Source organism: Gopherus flavomarginatus, chromosome 2 (genome assembly GCF_025201925.1).
Source record: "Gopherus flavomarginatus isolate rGopFla2 chromosome 2, rGopFla2.mat.asm, whole genome shotgun sequence".
In the NCBI taxonomy this organism is placed as follows: Eukaryota; Metazoa; Chordata; order Testudines; family Testudinidae; genus Gopherus; species Gopherus flavomarginatus.
This window is the reverse complement of record NC_066618.1, coordinates 298,918,448-298,937,411: the sequence shown is the minus strand read 5'-3', so window position 1 is coordinate 298,937,411 and position 18,964 is coordinate 298,918,448. Positions and strand designations below refer to the sequence as shown.

The 18,964-nt window shown below is 54.6% G+C and overlaps 4 protein-coding genes across 5 annotated transcripts in view; 2 read left to right on the top strand and 2 right to left on the bottom strand.

Moving 5' to 3' along the window:
- The window catches only part of NAPRT (nicotinate phosphoribosyltransferase), a 105,583-nt gene that overhangs the window by 77,175 nt on the left and 9,444 nt on the right, over window positions 1-18,964 (top strand). The gene's annotated exons all lie outside the window — the stretch shown is intronic.
- On the bottom strand, window positions 3,064-4,134 carry LOC127045329 (heat shock protein 30C-like). Its single transcript, XM_050941356.1, has one exon. It carries the CDS (start codon window positions 4,012-4,014, stop codon window positions 3,328-3,330), a length of 687 nt encoding a protein of 228 aa, XP_050797313.1. The 5' UTR covers window positions 4,015-4,134; the 3' UTR covers window positions 3,064-3,327.
- Window positions 13,736-14,721, bottom strand: LOC127045335 (heat shock protein 30C-like). Its single transcript, XM_050941365.1, has one exon. It carries the CDS (start codon window positions 14,599-14,601, stop codon window positions 13,915-13,917), a length of 687 nt encoding a protein of 228 aa, XP_050797322.1. The 5' UTR covers window positions 14,602-14,721; the 3' UTR covers window positions 13,736-13,914.
- On the top strand, window positions 15,621-16,684 carry LOC127045334 (heat shock protein 30C-like). Its single transcript, XM_050941364.1, has one exon. The coding sequence runs from the start codon at window positions 15,730-15,732 to the stop codon at window positions 16,414-16,416; it is 687 nt and encodes a 228-aa protein (XP_050797321.1). The 5' UTR covers window positions 15,621-15,729; the 3' UTR covers window positions 16,417-16,684.

Here is an 18,964-nt window from a genome sequence, read left to right as displayed (position 1 = left end):
TGCCCCATTCTTTACAGTTCAACCTCATTGAGTGACCTCAGTTGGCTCCCCTGGGACCTAGGTCGCAGAAGTGTTTTCATGTGTCCTGTTTATAACAGGCAGCCACCACATGGAGACACTACAGGACAGAAAAGGTCAGTCATAAATGGATGCTTTAGGCTTTCAGGTCAGCCACAACATATGTTGCTCAGGACCTGGGGCGGATCACATTCCGTCAGGAACATCATTTGGTTCCTTTCTCCTCAGATGGGGCAGCACTGGACGGGCCGTCTCGTCTTGCTGTGCTGATATGTGCAGTACAGTTGATTTCAGGATCCAATGGAAAGCTGAGAGAATGGGAGAGGAGGAAGAATAGCTGGGCAGAGAGTAACATGGAAGGGGAAGGGAGACCAAACAGAATCTCACAGGATGGTGCCTGAAGCCCCTATTTGTTTACAATCAGGTATCTTGGCTGAGGGTTGGATGTTGTGATGCCATGTTCAATTCTAGCACTGACAGGTAAAGAACAAAGTTCCTGAAACTAGTGGTGGATTAGCCACTGGGCCACTTGGACCCATGCCAAGGAGCCAAGGCCAATTGTGGCTCCCCCTGCCCACCCAGCGCACCTGGCGGGGAGCAGGGTCAGAGCCTGGGGGGTTTCCCCTGCTCCCCCAGCCTACCTGGCTCTCCTCTCTGAAAGAAAATCCGTCGCTCTGGTCTGCGCTTCTGTCCTGGGCTCGGGACAATGAACATGAGTATTTTTCTAAGTCTCCTTTAAAGAACCCCTAAAAAAGGGAGGCAGTGGGAAGCTGTGACATTATTAACATGGACTGTGACTTTATAGATCATTGTTGCAACCACTGTTATTTATTTGCAGATCATATTGTACAAAGATTATCGAGCGAGGTGTCAGTGAAAAGATTATGATTGGCTGCTTATGATGCTGCTGTCTGTATGTGTGTATCATTTTTGCATTTGAAGTTATGAATATTGGCCCTGTACTTGTATCTCAATGTGTTTGATTCTGAGTAGCCTCAGTGAAGCATTTGGTCAGCTTCTTGAGAATGGGCACTTACTGAGAATAGTTCTATCAAGAAACACTTAACTGACAACGGACTTTGGGAGACGCCAATCGACATCTGAGCTTTCCTGGGAATGTGGAAACTAACATGGAATCAATGGCGTTGGCCTGCAAAAAAGCTGAATCATTCATGGACACGTGACTTGCCCAGATGGCTACAAACTCCTTCCTGTTTCTGGTTTCAAAGTGGTAGCTGTGTTAGTCTATATCAGCAAAAAGAACGAGGAGTACTTGTGGCACCTTAGAGACTAAGTAACAAAGGGGTTTCCACCCATGCGAGAGAGAATATAAAAGGGCCTGGAAACTCCGCCATTTCGTCTTCAATCCTGCTTCTTACCTCTGGAGGAACCTTGCTACAAACATGCATCCGACAAAGTGGGCATTCACCCACGAAAGCTCATGCGCCAGTACATCTCTTAGTGTATAAGGTGCCACAGGACTCTTTGCTGCTTTTGCTACAAGCTGAAGCTCTGAACAATGGACTGAATGACCCATCCAAGCTGTGGATGTATTCCAGAGACTTGATTTGAACCTGCAGTTTATTCCATCACTGCTACAAGCCTGAACCAAGAACTTTGCCATTACTCTATGTAATTGATTCTATTTAACCAATTTTAACTCTCATCTACAGTTTTCTTTTGATGGATAAACCTTTAGATTTTAGATTCTAAAGAATTGGCAACAGCATGATTTGCGAGTAAGATCTGATGGGTATATTGACCTGGGGCTGGGTCCTTTGGGATCGGGAGAATCTTTTTCCTTTTATGAGGATGTTGGTTTTCATAACCATTCATCCCCATAACGAGTGGTGCTGGTGGTGATACAAGGGAACTGCAGTATCTGAGGGAATTGCTTGGATGACTTCTGATTAGCCAGCGGGTAAAACTGACGTCCTCTCTGTTTGGCTGATTTGGTGCCTTAGTAATAAAGACACCCAGCTTTGGGCAGCGACTACTCTGCTCTAAGCAATTTGTCCGGAATTGATACTCTCAGTTGTGTCCCGCCAGAGGCAGCATCGTTACAGAGGCATCCTTCATCTCCTCGTTATTCATTGACCAATTCAACCCATTGCCAAGAGTAGCCCCTGGCCTTCCATCCAGGGTAAGTGGAGGGTCTGTGGCTCCCCATAGCTGCCTGATGGCTCAGTCTGAATCTGTCTCTGCCCTGGCCTGGGACCTCAGGGGCCAAAGAGCTGCAGCCGGGCTATGGTAAGAGCTGCCCGGGCAGCTGTGAGGAGCCACAGACCCTCCATCTACCCTGGGCAGGGGGCACAGAGGGCAGGGACACAGACTGGGGGCTGCTCTTGGTGGAGGGGAGGCGTCCTGGGCAGCTGTTGGGTCTGTGGCCCACAGTGGGTCCCACAATTTTCCAGGATTTCTACGCTGCTCTTACCAAGGCTGGGCTACAGCTTCTGGCCTGGGCAAGGGGCAGGGACTCTGGGGGAGTGGAGGGAGCCAGGCCCATGGCAAAAACTGGGAGGGCCCGGTAACCTCCCCATCCACTATTTAAAAATGATGTCCCCCCAGAGCTGGAGCACAGCAGTTCTCACCCTTCTCTGAGCCTCTCCATCTACATAGCAGGGCAGGACCCCCGGGCTGAGAACTCCTGGTGCTGGTCACCATTAGCTGGAGCTGTACTGCCATTTCCCACCTTCCCTGCTCTGAAAATGTGAATGACTTACACTGGGGCAGGGTACAGATGCTAGGTGCTCTGCTTCTACTCCAGCCCCATCACAGTTATTTCCTTATGCAGTGCAAGGTCCTGCGCTCTCCAATCCACCCCAAATATTCTGCTCCCCTGGCAGCGTCTTGCAGAAGGGAGGGGCCTGACTGTCACTATACTTGCTCCTTTAACGAGCCCATCCAACCCATGGCTCTTAACACCTGACCAGGTCTCACATCCTCTCCCTGCTGTGGGGAAGTTAAGACTGAAAATCATTTCTACACCCTGGGGAAAAATTGAACCATGTGCAAAAGTAGGAAGAGATCACACAGAAAACAGAATTCATACAACAGTATTTTATTTACAGTACAAAACAAGTTTAGTTATCACAGTAACAAGGTAAAAAATTCTGAACACCAACTGTGCTGTACAGCGTCACAGAGCATCTGACATCTTCCTCAAACACAGAAACAGTCAGCGAGCAGAGTAGAGACAAAGCCGAGGAACAGGCTCAGAAGTGTTGACAAATTACAACAGCCTCGCTAGCTGGGCTGAGTAAAGTCAATGAACCAGAGTCCGGGGGTTACTGGAGCCGGGGGCTGGTTTCAGGAATCTCTGGGGCTGGTCTCCTCGCTCTTTCCTCCTGTCTCCATCTCGCTGCTCCCCGGTTCCTTTCCCTCCGTGGGCAGGTTTCCTTCTCCAGCCTTCACCCCCTGGCACACACTGATGGGAATGTCTCTCCCCTGCGCCGCTGGCAGGGCCAGACGTGGCGCCTCGACGCAGAGCTGCCCATCCTGGGACAGGGAGCAGAGCACGGCCTGCACGTTCACGTCTTCCGGCAGGAGAGTTTCTCTGCGGATCTCTCTGTATTCCTGGGAGCGGACTCCAGCCTCCGACTCCGTTTTCTTCTCACGCTTCCCCGTCACCGTCAGCTTCCTCCCGTCCACTCGCACCATCAGCTCAGCTGGGGAGAAGCCGCTCACGTCCATGGAGAGCTGGTACCTCTCCTTCCCCTGCGCCTGGGACCCGGGCTCCTTCCCAGCACCCTCAGCCAGGGTCTGGCTGCTCTGCCTCGGGGTCCTGCTCCCCTCGCCCTCCCCGCAGAGAAGGGGATAAGCCAGGAGGAGGGAGTGTCTCATTCGCTCCATCTCGTCCAGGTGCGTCTGCACGTCCCCCACCAGCTGCTCCAAGAGGCTGTGGGGACCCGGCCCCAGGAGGCTGGACGCTGGGGCTCTGCTGCGGAGCCACACGGGGCCATAGTCAGGCGACTGCCACACTCGGAGCGGGAACATCCTGCGCGGGGCCGGGAGTCGCTGGTCCGAGTTCAGCTGCTGAGACGCTGCTGCTGGAGCTGCCTCTGCCCGGCTCCCTGCCTGGCTGCTGCTCACTGGCTGCGGAGCCCCAGCGCCGCCTTTTCTACCGGGCTGGGGGCGGGCCGGGCACCTCGGGAACCTTCCTGCTCCTGCGGGCTGGGGGGGCGGAGCTCCCGGTCTGGGCTTTGCTGGAGCCTTCGCGATCCCGCTGTGATGGGGGGGGGCTCAGCGGCGGGAGCACGGGCTGGAGCACGGGGGGGGGGGGAGCACGGGGGCCAGTTCCCGGCCACTCTCTGGGGGGGGGGGCGGGTTGGACAGTCCATGTGCGGAGCAGACAGTGAGATTGGCGAACACCCCCACAGCGCGCGTGTAATAAACAGTAACAGAGACTCGTGTCCGGTCCGGGGGGGTTGGGGGTCACACTCGGCAGCTTCCTCTGCCCCCGCAGCTGCTCCTCCTAGGCTCTGGCTGAGGCAGGAGCTGGGGGGGGGTTAAGTAGCAGGGAGAACACTCTCCCCTAGCGCCCCCCCCCATTCACAAACACCAGGCAGGAGTTTCAGGGCACCTGAGAAACCCTCCAAGTTTGGCCACCCCACAAGCGGCAGATCCCGACCCCTGCGGGAGCAGGAGATTGAACGAAGCTGGTGTTGGGGGGGGGGGCACTTTATGCCAAACGTGACTCTGGTTCCTCAGGGGCGAAGCTCTGTAACCGGGAGGAGAAATAGCCCGTTGGATGGGGGGGGGGGGGGGGGAACTGGCCGGCGCGGGGTGTCTGTGCTGCCGGGCTCGGACACCGCCCCCGCCCCCCCCCCCCCCCCCGGCAGAGCCGGGCTGCAGCCCCTCCCCAGTCGCTGAGACTCCCCCCGCAAACACAGCGGGATCGGGAAGGCTCCAGCAAAGCCCAGACTGGGAGCTCCGCCCCTCCCGAGCAGAGCCAGGCTCCGCCCACAGCCCCGCCCCTCCCGAGCCAGGCCCCGCCCCCAGCCCGCAGGAGCAGGAGGGCTCCCGAGGTGCCGGCCCAACCCCACCCGCTATAATAGGCGGTGTCTGAGCAGTTGAAGGCTCCAGCCTTGCAGCCGGGTGTGCCTCGCACCGTTGTGTTTGGTATTTTGACTTGTTTATATTCATTGTGCAAAAAAGTGAAGCTGCCTCCATGGCTGGCTCCACCCGGTGACTGGTGATGGTATCTCTGTCCCTGTCCCCCGGCCAAAGGCAGCTGGTGGGTGGGGGCTGCAGCCAGGGCCGGCTTTAGGCCGATTCGCCTGATTCCCAGGAACTGGGCCCAGTGCCTAAAAAGGCCTCGCGCCTTAGACACTTTTTCTTTTTAACTTATCCCAGGCTGCGATCTGCTCAGGGGATTTCCGTGGCCCCGCTCCCTTGAGCAAAGCACAGGCGGGAGCGCAGCAAGTCCCGCTCTCCCGGCTGGAGCCCCGGCCAGAGCGCGTCAACCCCGCGGCCCCGGTCTCCTGGCTGGAGCCCCGGCCAGAGCGCGTCAAGCCCCACGGCCACACTCTCCTGGCTGGAGCCCCGGCCGGAGCGCGGCAAGCCCCACGGCCCCACTCTCCTGGCTGGAGCCCCGGCCGGAGCGCGGCAAGCCCCACGGCCCCACTCTCCTGGCTGGAGCCCCGGCCGGAGCGCGGGAAGCCCCACGGCCCCACTCTCCTGGCTGGAGCCCCGGCCGGAGCGCGGCAAGCCCCACGGCCCCACTCTCCTGGCTGGAGCCCCGGCCGGAGCGCGGGAAGCCCCACGGCCCCACTCTCCTGGCTGGAGCCCCGGCCGGAGCGCGGCAAGCCCCACGGCCCCACTCTCCTGGCTGAAGCCCCGGCCGGAGCGCGGCAAGCCCCACGGCCCCACTCTCCTGGCTGGAGCCCCGGCCGGAGCGCGGCAAGCCCCACGGCCCCACTCTCCTGGCTGAAGCCCCGGCCGGAGCGCGGCAAGCCCCACGGCCCCACTCTCCTGGCTGAAGCCCCGCCAGGGCTGTCGTTAGGCACAGGCAGAATAGGCAACGGCGTAGGGCCTCACACTGCCTGGGGGCACCACTCTACAGGGAGCCCGGACAGTGTAGAAGCAGGGCTGCTGGGTCCTAGAGAGAGCCGAATGCAGCACAGTCTGAGGAATGGGATTGGCTGCTGGGGTCTCTGGGAAGGGGAGGGGGTGGGGGTTGGGAAAGGAGCTCACCTGTGAGTGTGACTCTTTCCCCCCCGGCTGAGGTGAGGTGAGGCAGGCTCTGTGGCTCTGGAACCAGTATCCTTTGTTGTCCCCCATAACATCCATTCTTCTCTCCCCTGCCCCATGGAGCACCCCCTCCTTTCTCCCTCCTCCCCAGGAGCACCCCTCTCTCCCTCATCCCTCCCCTCCATCAGGGCTGGGTTGGGTGAGGTGCTGGGGGATACGTGGGGGGAGGGCTGGCTGGCTGCCTGCTGAGGAATGAAAGTGAAAGTAACTCACTTCCTCGGCAGGCAGCCAGGATTGGAATGTCACACAGGGTTTGGCTGGGGTTAGCCAGATGTGTGAAAAATCAGGATAGGGATAGGTGAGCAGATATCCCTATTTTATGGGGACAGTCCCAATTTTGGGGTCTTTTTCTTATATAGGCTCCTTTTACCCCCCCACCCCTGTCCTGATTTTACACACTTTCTGTCTGGTCACTCTAGGTGGGGGTAATTGGTGCCTATATAAGACAAAGTCCCAAATATTGGGACTGGCCCTATAAAATCAGGACATCTGGATCTGGCCACCCTAGCTGGGGAGCGCCTCTCCCCCAGGCTGGCAGCTGCCAGCGATCCATCTCATCCGGGGGGAGCTGCACAGGGCAGGATGAGCTGCTGTGGCTCCATGGGTGCCTTGTCCCTGAGATCAGATGCTGTGCTAACTTCACCATGGTCCAGAAGGCTGGTGGTGGTGCCCATTGGCGTGTGATTGGACCTGAGGGTTTGCTGCTGCTGTTGCCACTCTGCACCCCAAGAGGTGGATTTTGGGATCCTGCAGTTTTCCACCTATTTCCTCCTCTACTGCAGCTTTTGGGAGTGAGCCAAGCATGAAAGCAGTACTGTGTTGCCATTTAGATTGTCATTTAACAACTTTGTTTGCCAAAAGTTCTTGCTAACAATCCTGAATCCAATTTCAATATATTTTTTTTAAAAATCAATATCTTAGCCAAAAACAGAAAATTAAGTTGTTGACAATTATAAGTGACAGGTTTGGTTTGAGGCAGGGAGTGGGCCAGTTTTCATCAGAGAAATAAAAAATGTTGACTGACTTTCCTATAGCCTGTTACTCCTGATAAGAGCCCTCCGACTGTAATATGTTCATCTCCTTACTAGTGTATAAAGCAGGGGTCGGCAACCTACGGCACACGTGTCAAAGGTGGCAGGTGAGCTGATTTTTGATGGTATGCAGCAGCAGGCTGAGCGGCTCAGTCCATCACTGCTCTGGGGTTCCGGCTGCTGCCCTATTGCCAGCTGGAATACCAGCCATCGACCCCACTCAGCACCTGCTGCTGGCCTGGGGACCCCCAAGGAACCCCAGGCTGGCAGTGGGCTGAGCAGGCCAGTTGAACCACTCAACCTGCTGTCAGCCTGGGGTTCCATTCACTCAGCCGGCAGCGGGCTAAGTGGGCTGGTGGCGGGCTGAGTGGGCTGGCGGTGGGCTGAGCAGGGCCGGTGGGGGGTTCAGTGGCTCAGTCTGCTGCCAGTCTGGGGTGCCAGCAGCACTCAGCCTACTGCTACTCCAGGGTTCCGGCTGCCAGCCCCTTGCCAGTCAGGAGCTCAGCCGCCAGCCCCACTCTGCCTCCTGCCAGCCTGGGTGAGCAGAATCCCAGGCTGGTAGCGGGCTGAGGGGGGGTTGGCGGCCGGGATCTTGGCTGGCAGGAGTTGGTGGTCAGAACCCCAGACCAGCAGCGGGCTGAGCAGGGCCTGGGATCCTTGTCTAGGGTTCCAGCCACCAGCCCGCTGCCGGTTTGGGGTTTCATTTACTCAGCTGGCAGTGGCCTGAGCAGGACCCGTGGCCAAGACCTCAGATAATAACAATAGTTTATTTATATAATATAGACATAGAGAGAAACCTTCTACAAACATTAAAATGTATTACTGGCACGAGAAACCTTAAATTACAGTGAACTTGGCACACCACTTCTGAAAGGTTGCCGACCCCTGGTATAGAGTGACCATATGTTGTACTAAGATTCTCCTGCCTTTTTTTTTCCCTGTAAGTCAGTATAACTTTCGCCAGCCCAGAAGTTGGGCAGCCAATGTTTTACGTTTTCACAATGTTTTCTCCAACTTTCATAAAGTAAATACATAGTTAATATGAGTTAAAAAGGCCAGGGACACTTCTTTGTGAAGAATCTGTACAGCAGATCATGCCCATAGACGATCCAGAAAAGAAATTTGAGGTTGAATTTTTTAATGTTGTGATGGATAAAGCAGTATCTGCTGTTGATGAAAGGTTTAATACCTTGCAAGTACACCATGAACAGTTTGGATTTTTGTATGACATAACTAAATTCAACGAAATAGGAAAACAAGAGCAACTAATGACAAAGTGCAAGAACCTAGAGAGCCTCCTGAAGCACGGTGATAGTTTTGATTTAAATGGACTTGAACTGTACGAAGAATTGAGTACACTGTCATCAATGTTGCCACATGCAAAATCGGTGATGGACATTGTACAGTTTATTCATACCCGCAAACTTGTTGACATATATCCTAATGTGTACATTGCCACTCGTATTCTACTGACAATTCCTGTAACAGAAGCATCAGGAGAACGGAGTTTCTCAAAACTAAAGCTCATTAAAAACTATCTCCGCTCTACAATGAGTCAGGAACGCTTGACTGGTCTTGCTATTCTTGCGATCGAACAAGACACGACTTTGTCTTTGTCATACGATGACATTATTACTGATTTTACAGCCAAAAAAGCCAGAAAGATTGCTTTTAATTAAAAACAAATCTTTGTTTCAATACCTCTTCATATAAATTTCCAATAAAATTTTGATAAATTAAAAAAAAATACATTATTTGCATCATTCTGTCATATCAGAATTTTTTCTATAGTGCTGTTTCTTTAGTGCTAGTCCATCAGCATTACAGTGTGCTTAATTAAGTTAAACTGGTTTTAATAATGTGAATGTGGCAAGTTTTCCAATACTATAAGCTTATGTTTGTGTTGCTAAGAGCAGATCAGGCACAGGGGCACCAGTTTAATAATCTCGCCTAGGGCACCATAAATCCTAAGGCCGGCCCTGAGCCCCGCTCTCCCGGCTGGAGCTCCAGCCAGAGTGCGGCAAGCCCCGTGGCTCCGCTCTCCTCGCTGGAGCTCTGGGCCTTTAAATAGGCTCCAGAGCCTTGGGGTAGTGAGGGGCTCCGGGGGCTATTTAAAGGGCCAGGGCTCAGCTGCCTCTGCCACCCGGTCCTTTAAATAGCCGCCAGAGGCCCACCACCCCCATGCATTCCCCAGGGCTCCTGCAGCTATTTAAAAGGTCCAGGGCGGGGTAGAAGCTGGGGAGCCCCAGACCCTTTAAATAGCCCCCAAAGCCTTGGGATAGCAGGGAGCTTGGGGGCTATTTAAAGGGCTGGGGCTCCAGCTGCCTCTGCTGCACCCCCTGCCCTGCCCACACCAGCCCCACTCCCCCTGCCTGCAGCCAGCTCTGCACCCCATGCCCACAGCCAGTCCCTGTCAAACCCACTGCTGTGTCTCCAGTCAACCCCTGCCACACACCCCTGTGGCCCTGCCCAAAGCCAGCCAGCCCCACACACACTGCTGCCCGCACCAGCCCTGCACACCCTGCCCTGTCTCCAGCCAACCCCTGCTGCACCCCCCTGCCTGAAGCCAGCCAGTCTCACACTCCTCTGTCTCCAGCCCTGCCAACCCCTGCTGCATCCCCCCACGGCCCTGCCTGAAGCCAGCCCGCCCCACACACCCCCTATCTCCAACCAGCCCCGCACCCCTTGCCCTGCCTGCAGCCAGACCCTACCTCCAGTCAGCCCCTGCCCTGCCTCCAGCCAGCCCCATGTCCACTTGTGCCATGCAGTTCCCAGGGCAGTAACCCTGCACACCTGCTTCAATGAGGGGGGCAGGGAGCAGCTGGGACCCACACATGTGAAATGACAGTCATTAATAACCAATCACCAGCATATATGATGCAATGTACATAATATATAATTTTATTATTTATATAGTTATGGAAAGTAAATAATACGTGAAAGAAATGAAAGGCTTTTTTTCCACTTTTTTTTTTTTAAGTCATCCCTACCAGGGCCCTGCTGAAAATGTTCGAATTGGGCCCCGCACTTCCTAAAGCTGGCCCTGCCTGCAGCAGACGTTTCTGGGAGCATGGCTCTATGCATCTCTCAGGCTGCAGCAGAGAGGTTCTTGGGCTGCAGATAGGGTGACCAGATGTCCTGATTTATAGGGACAGTCCTGATATTTGGGTTTTTTTCTTGTATAGGCTCCTATTACCCCCCAGCCCCTGTCCCAATTTTTCACACATTCTGTCTGGTCACCCTAGCCGCAGATGGCCCACAGGCCGGGACTTTGAGCCCCCTGCTCTAAAGGCTGGCTCTGGGTCATCGAGCCTGCAAGCTGCTGAACCCTTTCTGGCCATGTGTCACACTTCGTATAAGATCTGTTGCAATTATATAACAGTGGTAGCACCAATGGTTTGTGTGGTCATATTTTAATCACATAACCTCACAACTTCACACATCGGGGCAGAGTACCAGTAGCTCTTCCCCTTCCCTCACAGAAAGGCTGATGATAAAATAAGAGACTCCAATATTTTACCTCTGTAATGGGGTCAGACTCACCTCTTGTGAGCGCCCCCTGGCAGAGTGCATGTCCTGCACTCTCTGTTCGTGATGGGTCTTCAGTGACTCAGCCCTCCAGCCAACTCAGACCAGTTTGTCTGGGAGATTAAAAGCAACACAAACCCCTTTCGGGGTACAAGTCCAACAGGGGTCTCTCCCAGTACCCTCTCTCGTGTCTCTCTCAGTTTGTCCCTGCTCCAAAATAGAGCAGTGCCCCAGGTGCTCAGAGTCCAAGCCACTATCCCAGTGGCTGGGGGAGATGACCCAGATCCACCTGCTGCTCTGGGTCCCAGTGCAGAGACCTTATAGATAGCAGCCATTGTCTGGGTTTCTCTGCTCTGTGTCCCCTTCTGGATCTCTGGTTTTGAACCTGTGACCTCCACCCCCTGCCCTGTTATTTCTTAGTTGTCCCCCATGTTTAGTTGGATCCCAGGTCCAGTGGTTTCTCCTGCAAGGCTGGGGAAGGGGCCTTTAGCCACATGTGGGCTTCCATCTGCCCACCTATGTCTGAGTTATTGAAGTCTTCAAATTGTGGTACTAACATCTCCTTATCTTTGCTGGAAATACCTCACCTGATGCATCCATCCATAGAAGGTGTGAGGAGAACTTAAAGTAAGGAAATAGAATCAATTAGTGTAATGACCCAACCATTCCCAGTCTCTGTTTAAACCCAAGTTAATTGTATCTAATTTGCATATTAATTCGAGTTCAGCAGTCTCTCTTTGGAGTCTGTTTTTGAAGTTTTTTTGTTGCAAAATTGCCACTTTCAAGTCTGTCACTGAGTGGTTAGAGAGGTTGAAGTGTTCTCCCACTGATTGGGTCATTACACTAATTGATTCTATTTCCCTATGTTAAGTTCTCCTCACACCTTCTACGGGTCATCTCAGTCACATCAGTTGGAAGTAACAGAGGAGGAGAAGGACCTCGGAGTATTGGTTGATAACAGGATGACTAGGAGCTGCTAATGTGATATGGCTGTTAAAAAAGCTAATATGGTTTTAGGATGCATCAGGTGAGGTATTACCAGCAAAGATAAGGAGATGTTAGTACCGTTACACAAGGCATTGGTGAGACCTCATCTGGAATACTGTGTGCAGTTCTGGTCTCCCATGTTTAAGAAGGATGAATTCAAACTGGAACAGGTTCAGAGAAGGGCTACTAGGATGATCCAAGGAATGGAAAACCTATCTTATGAAGGGAGACTGAAAGAGCTTGGCTTGTTTAGCCTAACCAAAAGAAGGTTGAGGTGGGATAGGATTGCTCTTTATAAATATATCAGAGGGATAAATATTAGGGAGGGAGAGGAATTATTTAAGCTTAGAACCAATGTGGACACAAGAACAAATGGATATAAACTGGACACTAGGAAGTTTAGATTTGAAATTAGATGAAGGTTTCTAACCATTAGAGGAGTGAAGTTCTGGAACAGCCTTCCAAGGGGAGTAGTGGGGGCAAAAGACATATCTGGCTTTAAGACTAAGCTTGATAAGTTTATGGAGGGGATGATATGATGGAATAGCCTAATTGTGGCAACTAATTTGGCAACTGATCTTTAATTATCAGCAGGTAAGTATGCCCAGTGGATGTTAGATGGGGTGGGATCTGAGTTACTACAGAGAATTCTTTCCTGTGTGCTGGCTGGTGAGTGTTGCCCACATGCTCAGGGTTTAACTGATTGCCATATTTGAGGTCGGGAAGGAATTTTCCTCCAGGGCAGATTGGCAGAGGCCCTGGAGGTATTTTGCCTTCTTCTGCAGCATGGGGCACAGGTCACTTGCTGGAGGATTCTTTGCAGCTGGAGGACTTCAATAACTCAGACATAGTTTAGGGGTTTGTTACAGGAGCGGGTGGGTGAGATTCTGTGGCCTGCACTGTGCAGGAGGTCAGACTAGATGATCATAATGGACCCTTCTGACCTTAAAGTCTATGAGAGGACTTCCCTCTTATCCCATGATGGTTTACTTTTCAAAAGTGAATTTAAATTAAATACATTTTAAAAAATCTTTTATGTTTTTAGAAATCTAGACCTGTTATGTGTTTTGGTGTAACTTGTATTATCCTTATGTTAAATTTGTATTATCCTAACAAAACATTTACTTTATTCATATCTGTTATATATCTCATTGGTCATGACAACCCCCTCAATTTCAATTCCTGGGGAAACCACTGGGCAGAGGCGGTCTCTAGAGAGACACTGGTTCACTTGGGTTCTTGGCAAACATCCAACACACTCATTCTAAAGTTGGAAGTTTATTGATCAAAATACAAGTAAGGACTAAAAAGCAACACTGTAGAAAACAAGGTAATGAAATCCTATTAAAAGTCTCTCTACTTTTGGAGGTTGTGATGGGGTGGACTAGGCTCTGCTGGTTCTCACCCTTTTCTGAGCCTCTCCATCTGCATAGTGGGGCAAGACCCCCTGGCTGAGAACTGCTGGTGCTGGGCACCATTAGCTGCAGCTGTACTGCCATTTCCCTCCTTCCCTACTCTGAAAACGTGTATGATTTACATTGGGGCAGGGTACAGGTGCTAGGTGCTCTGCTTCTACTCCAGCCCCATCACAGTTATTTCCTTATGCAGTGCAAGGCCCTGGGCTCTCTAATCCACCCCAAATATTCTGCTCCCTGGCAGCCTCTTGCAGAAGGGATGGGCTGGACTGTCACTATACTTGCTCCTTTAACCAGCCCATCTAACCCATGGCTCTTAACACCTGACCAGATCTCACATCCTCCCCCTGCTGTGGGAAAGTTAAGACTGAAAATCATTTCTGCACCAGGGGGAAAAATTGAACCATGTGCAAACGTAGGAAGAGATCACACAGAAAACAGAATTCAAAACAGCATTTTATTTACAGTAAAAAAGAGTTGAGTTATCACAGTAACAAGGTAAAAAAATCCTAAGCACCAACTGTGCTCTACAGCGTCACAGAGCATCTGACATCTTCCTCGAATATAGAAACAGCGGGCAGAGAGAAAGCCGAGGAACAGGCGCAGAAGTGTTGATAAGTTACAACAGCCTCACTAACTTGGCTGAGTGAAGTCAATGAAACAGAGTCCGGGGGTTACTGGTTTCAGGGATCTCTGGGGCTGGTCTCCTCGCTCTCTCCTCCTGTCTCCATCTCGCTGCTCCCCGGCTCCTTTCCCTCCGTGGGCAGGTTTCCTTCTCCTGCCTTCACCCCCTGGCACACACTGATGGGAATGTCTCTCCCCTGTGCCGCTGGCAGGGCCAGACGTGGCGCCTCGATGCAGAGCTGCCCATCCTGGGACAGGGAGCAGAGCGCGGCCTGCACGTTCACGTCTTCCGGCAGGAGAGTTTCTCTGCGGATCTCTCTGTATTCCTGGGAGCGGACTCCAGCCTCCGACTCCGTTTTTTTCTCACGCTTCCCTGTCACCGTCAGCTTCCTCCCGTCCACTCTCACCATCAGCTCAGCTGGGGAGAAGCCGCTCACGTCCATGGAGAGCTGGTACCTCTCCTTCCCCTGCGCCTGGGACCCGGGCTCCTTCCCAGCACCCTCAGCCAGGGTCTGGCTGCTCTGCCTCGGGGTCCTGCTCCCCTCGCCCTCCCCGCAGAGAAGGGGATAAGCCAGGAGGAGGGAGTGTCTCATTCGCTCCATCTCGTCCAGGTGCGTCTGCACGTCCCCCACCAGCTGCTCCAAGAGGCTGTGGGGACCCGGCCCCAGGAGGCTGGACGCTGGGGCTCTGCTGCGGAGCCACACGGGGCCATAGTCAGGCGACTGCCACACTCGGAGCGGGAACATCCTGCGCGGGGCCGGGAGTCGCTGGTCCGAGTTCAGCTGCTGAGACGCTGCTGCTGGAGCTGCCTCTGCCCGGCTCCCTGCCTGGCTGCTGCTCACTGGCTGCGGAGCCCCAGCGCCGCCTTTTCTACCGGGCTGGGGGCGGGCCGGGCACCTCGGGAACCTTCCTGCTCCTGCGGGCTGGGGGGGCGGAGCTCCCGGTCTGGGCTTTGCTGGAGCCTTCGCGATCCCGCTGTGATGGGGGGTGGAGGGGCCTCAGCTCCGGGACACGGGGTAGAGCCGGGGGGGGTGGGGGGCACGGGGAGCCAGTTCCCGGCCGGTGTCGGGGGGGGGGGGGCGGGTTGGACAGTCGATGTGCGGAGCAGACACGTGAGATTGGCGAACACCCCCACAGCGCGCGTGTAATAAACAGTAACAGAGACTCGTGTCCGGTCCGGGGGGGGGGGTTGGGGGTCACACTCGGCAGCTTCCTCTGCCCCCGCAGCTGCTCCTCCTAGGCTCTGGCTGAGGCAGGAGCTGGGGGGGGGGGGTTTGAGCAGCAGGGAGAACACCCGCCCCTAGCGCCCCCCCCCCCCCATTCGCAAACACCAGGCAGGAGCTTCAGGGCACCTGAGAAACCCTCCAAGTTTGGCCGCCCCACAAGCGACAGATCCCGACCCCTGCGGGGGCAGCGGCTGGAACGAAGCTGGGGGGGGGTCACTTTATGCCAAACGTGACTCTGGTTTTTCAAGGGCGGGGCTCTGTAACCGGGAGGAGAAATAGCCCGTTCGCTGGGGGGGCGGCGGGGAGCTCTGCCCGGCGCTGGGCCGGGAGCGGGGGTGTCTGTGCTACCGGGCTCGGACCCTCCCCCTCGGCAGAGCCGGGCTGCAGCCCCTGCCCCGGCGCTGAGCCCCCCCCATCACAGCGGGATCGCGAAGGCTCCAGCAAAGCCCAGACCGGGAGCTCCGCCCCCAGCCCGCAGGAGCAGGAAGGTTCCCGAGGTGCCCGGCCCGCCCCCAGCCCGGTAGAAAAGGCGGCGCTGGGGCTCCGCAGCCAGTGAGCAGCAGCCAGGCAGGGAGCCGGGCAGAGGCAGCTCCAGCAGCAGCGTCTCAGCAGCTGAACTCGGACCAGCGACTCCCGGCCCCGCGCAGGATGTTCCCGCTCCGAGTGTGGCAGTCGCCTGACTATGGCCCCGTGTGGCTCCGCAGCAGAGCCCCAGCGTCCAGCCTCCTGGGGCCGGGTCCCCACAGCCTCTGGGACCAGCTGGTGGGGGACGTGCAGACGCACCTGGACGAGATGGAGCGAATGAGACACTCCCTCCTCCTGGCTTATCCCCTTCTCTGCGGGGAGGGCGAGGGGAGCAGGACCCCGAGGCAGAGCAGCCAGACCCTGGCTGAGGGTGCTGGGAAGGAGCCCGGGTCCCAGGCGCAGGGGAAGGAGAGGTACCAGCTCTCCATGGACGTGAGCGGCTTCTCCCCAGCTGAGCTGATGGTGAGAGTGGACGGGAGGAAGCTGACGGTGACGGGGAAGCGTGAGAAGAAAACAGAGTCGGAGGCTGGAGTCCGCTCCCAGGAATACAGAGAGATCCGCAGAGAAACTCTCCTGCCGGAAGACGTGAACGTGCAGGCCGTGCTCTGCTCCCTGTCCCAGGATGGGCAGCTCTGCGTCGAGGCGCCACGTCTGGCCCTGCCGCCGGCACAGGGGAGAGACATTCCCATCAGTGTGTGCCAGGGGGTGAAGGCAGGAGAAGGAAACCTGCCCACGGAGGGAAAGGAACCGGGGAGCAGCGAGATGGAGACAGGAGGAGAGAGCGAGGAGACCAGCCCCAGAGATTCCTGAAACCAGCCCCTGGCTCCAGTAACCCCCGGACTCTGGTTCATTGACTTTACTCAGCCCAGCTAGCGAGGCTGTTGTAATTTGTCAACACTTGTGCGCCTGTTCCTCGGCTTTGTCTCTACTCTGCTCTCTGACTGTTTCTGTGTTTAAGGAAGATGTCAGATGCTCTGTGACGCGGTAGAGCACAGTTGGTGTTTAGAATTTTTACCTTGTTACTGTGATAACTAAACTTGTTTTTTTATTGTAAATACAAATGCTGTTTTGAATTCTGTTTTCTGTGTGATCTCTTCCTACTTTTGCATGTCGTTCAATGTTTTCCTCATGGTGTAGAAATGATTTTCAATCTTAACTACCCCACAGCAGCGAGAGGATGAGAGACCTGGTTAGGTGTTAAGAGCCCCGGGTTGGATGGGCTGTGAAAGGAGCAAGTGTAGTGACAGTCAGGCCCCTCCCTTCTGCAAGGGGCTGCCAGAGAGCAGAATATCTTGCGGGTGGCGGGGTGGATTGGAGAGCCCAGGGCCTTGCACTGCATAATTAAATAACTGTGATGGGGCTGGAGTAGAAGCAGAGCACCTAGCACCTGTACCCTGCCCCATGTAAGTCATACACGTTTTCAGAGCAGGTATGCGGATGGAGAGGCTCAGAGAAGGGTGAGAACTGCTGTGCTCCAGCTCTGGGGGGACGTTATTTTTAAATAGTGCTTTTCAAAATTGTGAGAGAAGGGCAGAGATTTGTGGAGGAAGGAGTTGTTGATGGTGAAACAAGCTTGGGGCAGGACTGTCTGCCAGTCACAGGGCTGTTTGTCCAGGCTGGAAGGCACCTTCCCTCCTGGGAAGCTATGTTCTCTAGCTCTCCAAGCACACTGTGGGCCTGAAACAGATGATAACAGATGGGATGAAGACAATGGTGTCAATTTAAAAAAAAACCCAAACCCTGCCATGTTCCTACAGGGTATTGATCCAAATCACTCCCAGCTTTGCCCCTGTAGAGTCTTATGCTGGCAACATGTCAGTCTAGGTGGCCTGGATGGATCCCCTCTCAGGCCTCTCTTCCCAGCCTGAGCCTCTCAGCAAAAGCAGTTGAAAAGGGGAGGGTAAGAATTCATATGAAGAGAATTTGAACAGAAATGGGCATAGGCTGGTCCTTTGCAAAGGCGCTGGTTACAGATCAGGTGCAATAGTTTGGAAGTGGAGTGGCAAAGCTGACCTTAAGAAAAGCTGTCTGGCCCTTTAGAGGCCAAATGGGGAGTGGATTGGCCCAGGTGCAGAACTAAGCCAGTGCCACCTCTCTCCATCCCCCTTACACCAGCAGGCCTGCTGGTCTTTATGAGCCGTCTCCCCTCCCGGAAGCCTTAACAGAGCCCCTCTAACAGCTAAAGAGCTTTGAGCTGCCCCCAGGCCACACCCCATGGAGACCTTCTCCTAGGCTTGATGCAAGGCCAACCCCAGTCACTGCTACATCCCTATGTCAGGAAGAGGGGACGGCAGGCGGGAAGGCTCACAAGCTGACCCAGGATGGGGGTGGAGGCCTGGCTGGCAGAAGGGGGGCTCCAAAGAGGAGTCAGGGCAGCATTGAGCCAACAGCTATGTGGCAGTAATAGGGGATCCCTGCAGGGGATAAGCCACTCAGCCCACGGTGGTGCTCCCTGCTAACCAGCAAGACAGCAACTGGAGGAAAGTGAGAGGAAAGAAAAGGGTTCCAGCAGTAGGGGGCAGAAGCAGCATCAGTATGAGATCCAGGCTCAGGCTGTAATGCATGAAGGGACGCGCCAATGAATGCAAGAACAGTCCTAGCCCTCACACCTGGAGCCCAGCTGGATGGGATCACCCTGCAGGGGGCGAAGGGTCTGAGAAGCAAAGCCATCCCACCTCTGGAGAGCAGGAGCCAGAACAATAAGGGGAGAGGCCTCAGGTGGGTTCTTCCTACCACCTGGAGAACTGCTCTAAGATTCCCCAGAGAGCGCTCTCCCAACTGTTCTAAGCACCAGCACGCACAGGCTCACCAGGTGGTGAGGAAGCTCAGCTTTTCCCGACTGGGTCCTCCACCCTGCCCCACACAGTCTCCTGCCCTGTTCAGAGTCCCCTCCAGTCTCCTGTCCCTTCACCAGCCCTGTATTTTCCTTCTCTTTCCCTTAGTCTTCTACCCTCCACCTTGCCATGCCAATTCCTTGCCCACCATCTCCTCCTGCTTCCCAGTCCCTGACCCCTCTGAACCCTTAGAGACAGCCAGTTTGCTCAGGGTTATTCACAAAGACCAGGGTGGCCGTTAGTCTGGGGAGTTTGACACACATATGGCTCCTAGCTGTCATCTCCGTACTGTCAGATGCCTACACTTCGCCTGAGAGCCTGGTTTCCTGAATCACCCAAACACAATAGGAGTGGACCAGGGACTGGAGAGGGAAAAGTTCCTGCTCTGACTCCAGCTGCGCTCCCCCCTTAGCCCCACCCTGGGACAATGGCTCATTGAAGAACAAACACAGCCCAATGGCTCTATTAGAAGACATTCAAATTGAACAGGTATAACTAATTGCATTGCCTGGAAAAAAAATCAG

Excerpts from the sequence above, each read along its gene's own strand:
- LOC127045335 (XM_050941365.1), bottom strand. The coding sequence starts at position 14,601 with ATGTTCCCGCTCCGAGTGTGGCAGTCGCCTGACTATGGCCCCGTGTGG.
- LOC127045329 (XM_050941356.1), bottom strand. The coding sequence starts at position 4,014 with ATGTTCCCGCTCCGAGTGTGGCAGTCGCCTGACTATGGCCCCGTGTGG.
- LOC127045334 (XM_050941364.1), top strand. The coding sequence starts at position 15,730 with ATGTTCCCGCTCCGAGTGTGGCAGTCGCCTGACTATGGCCCCGTGTGG.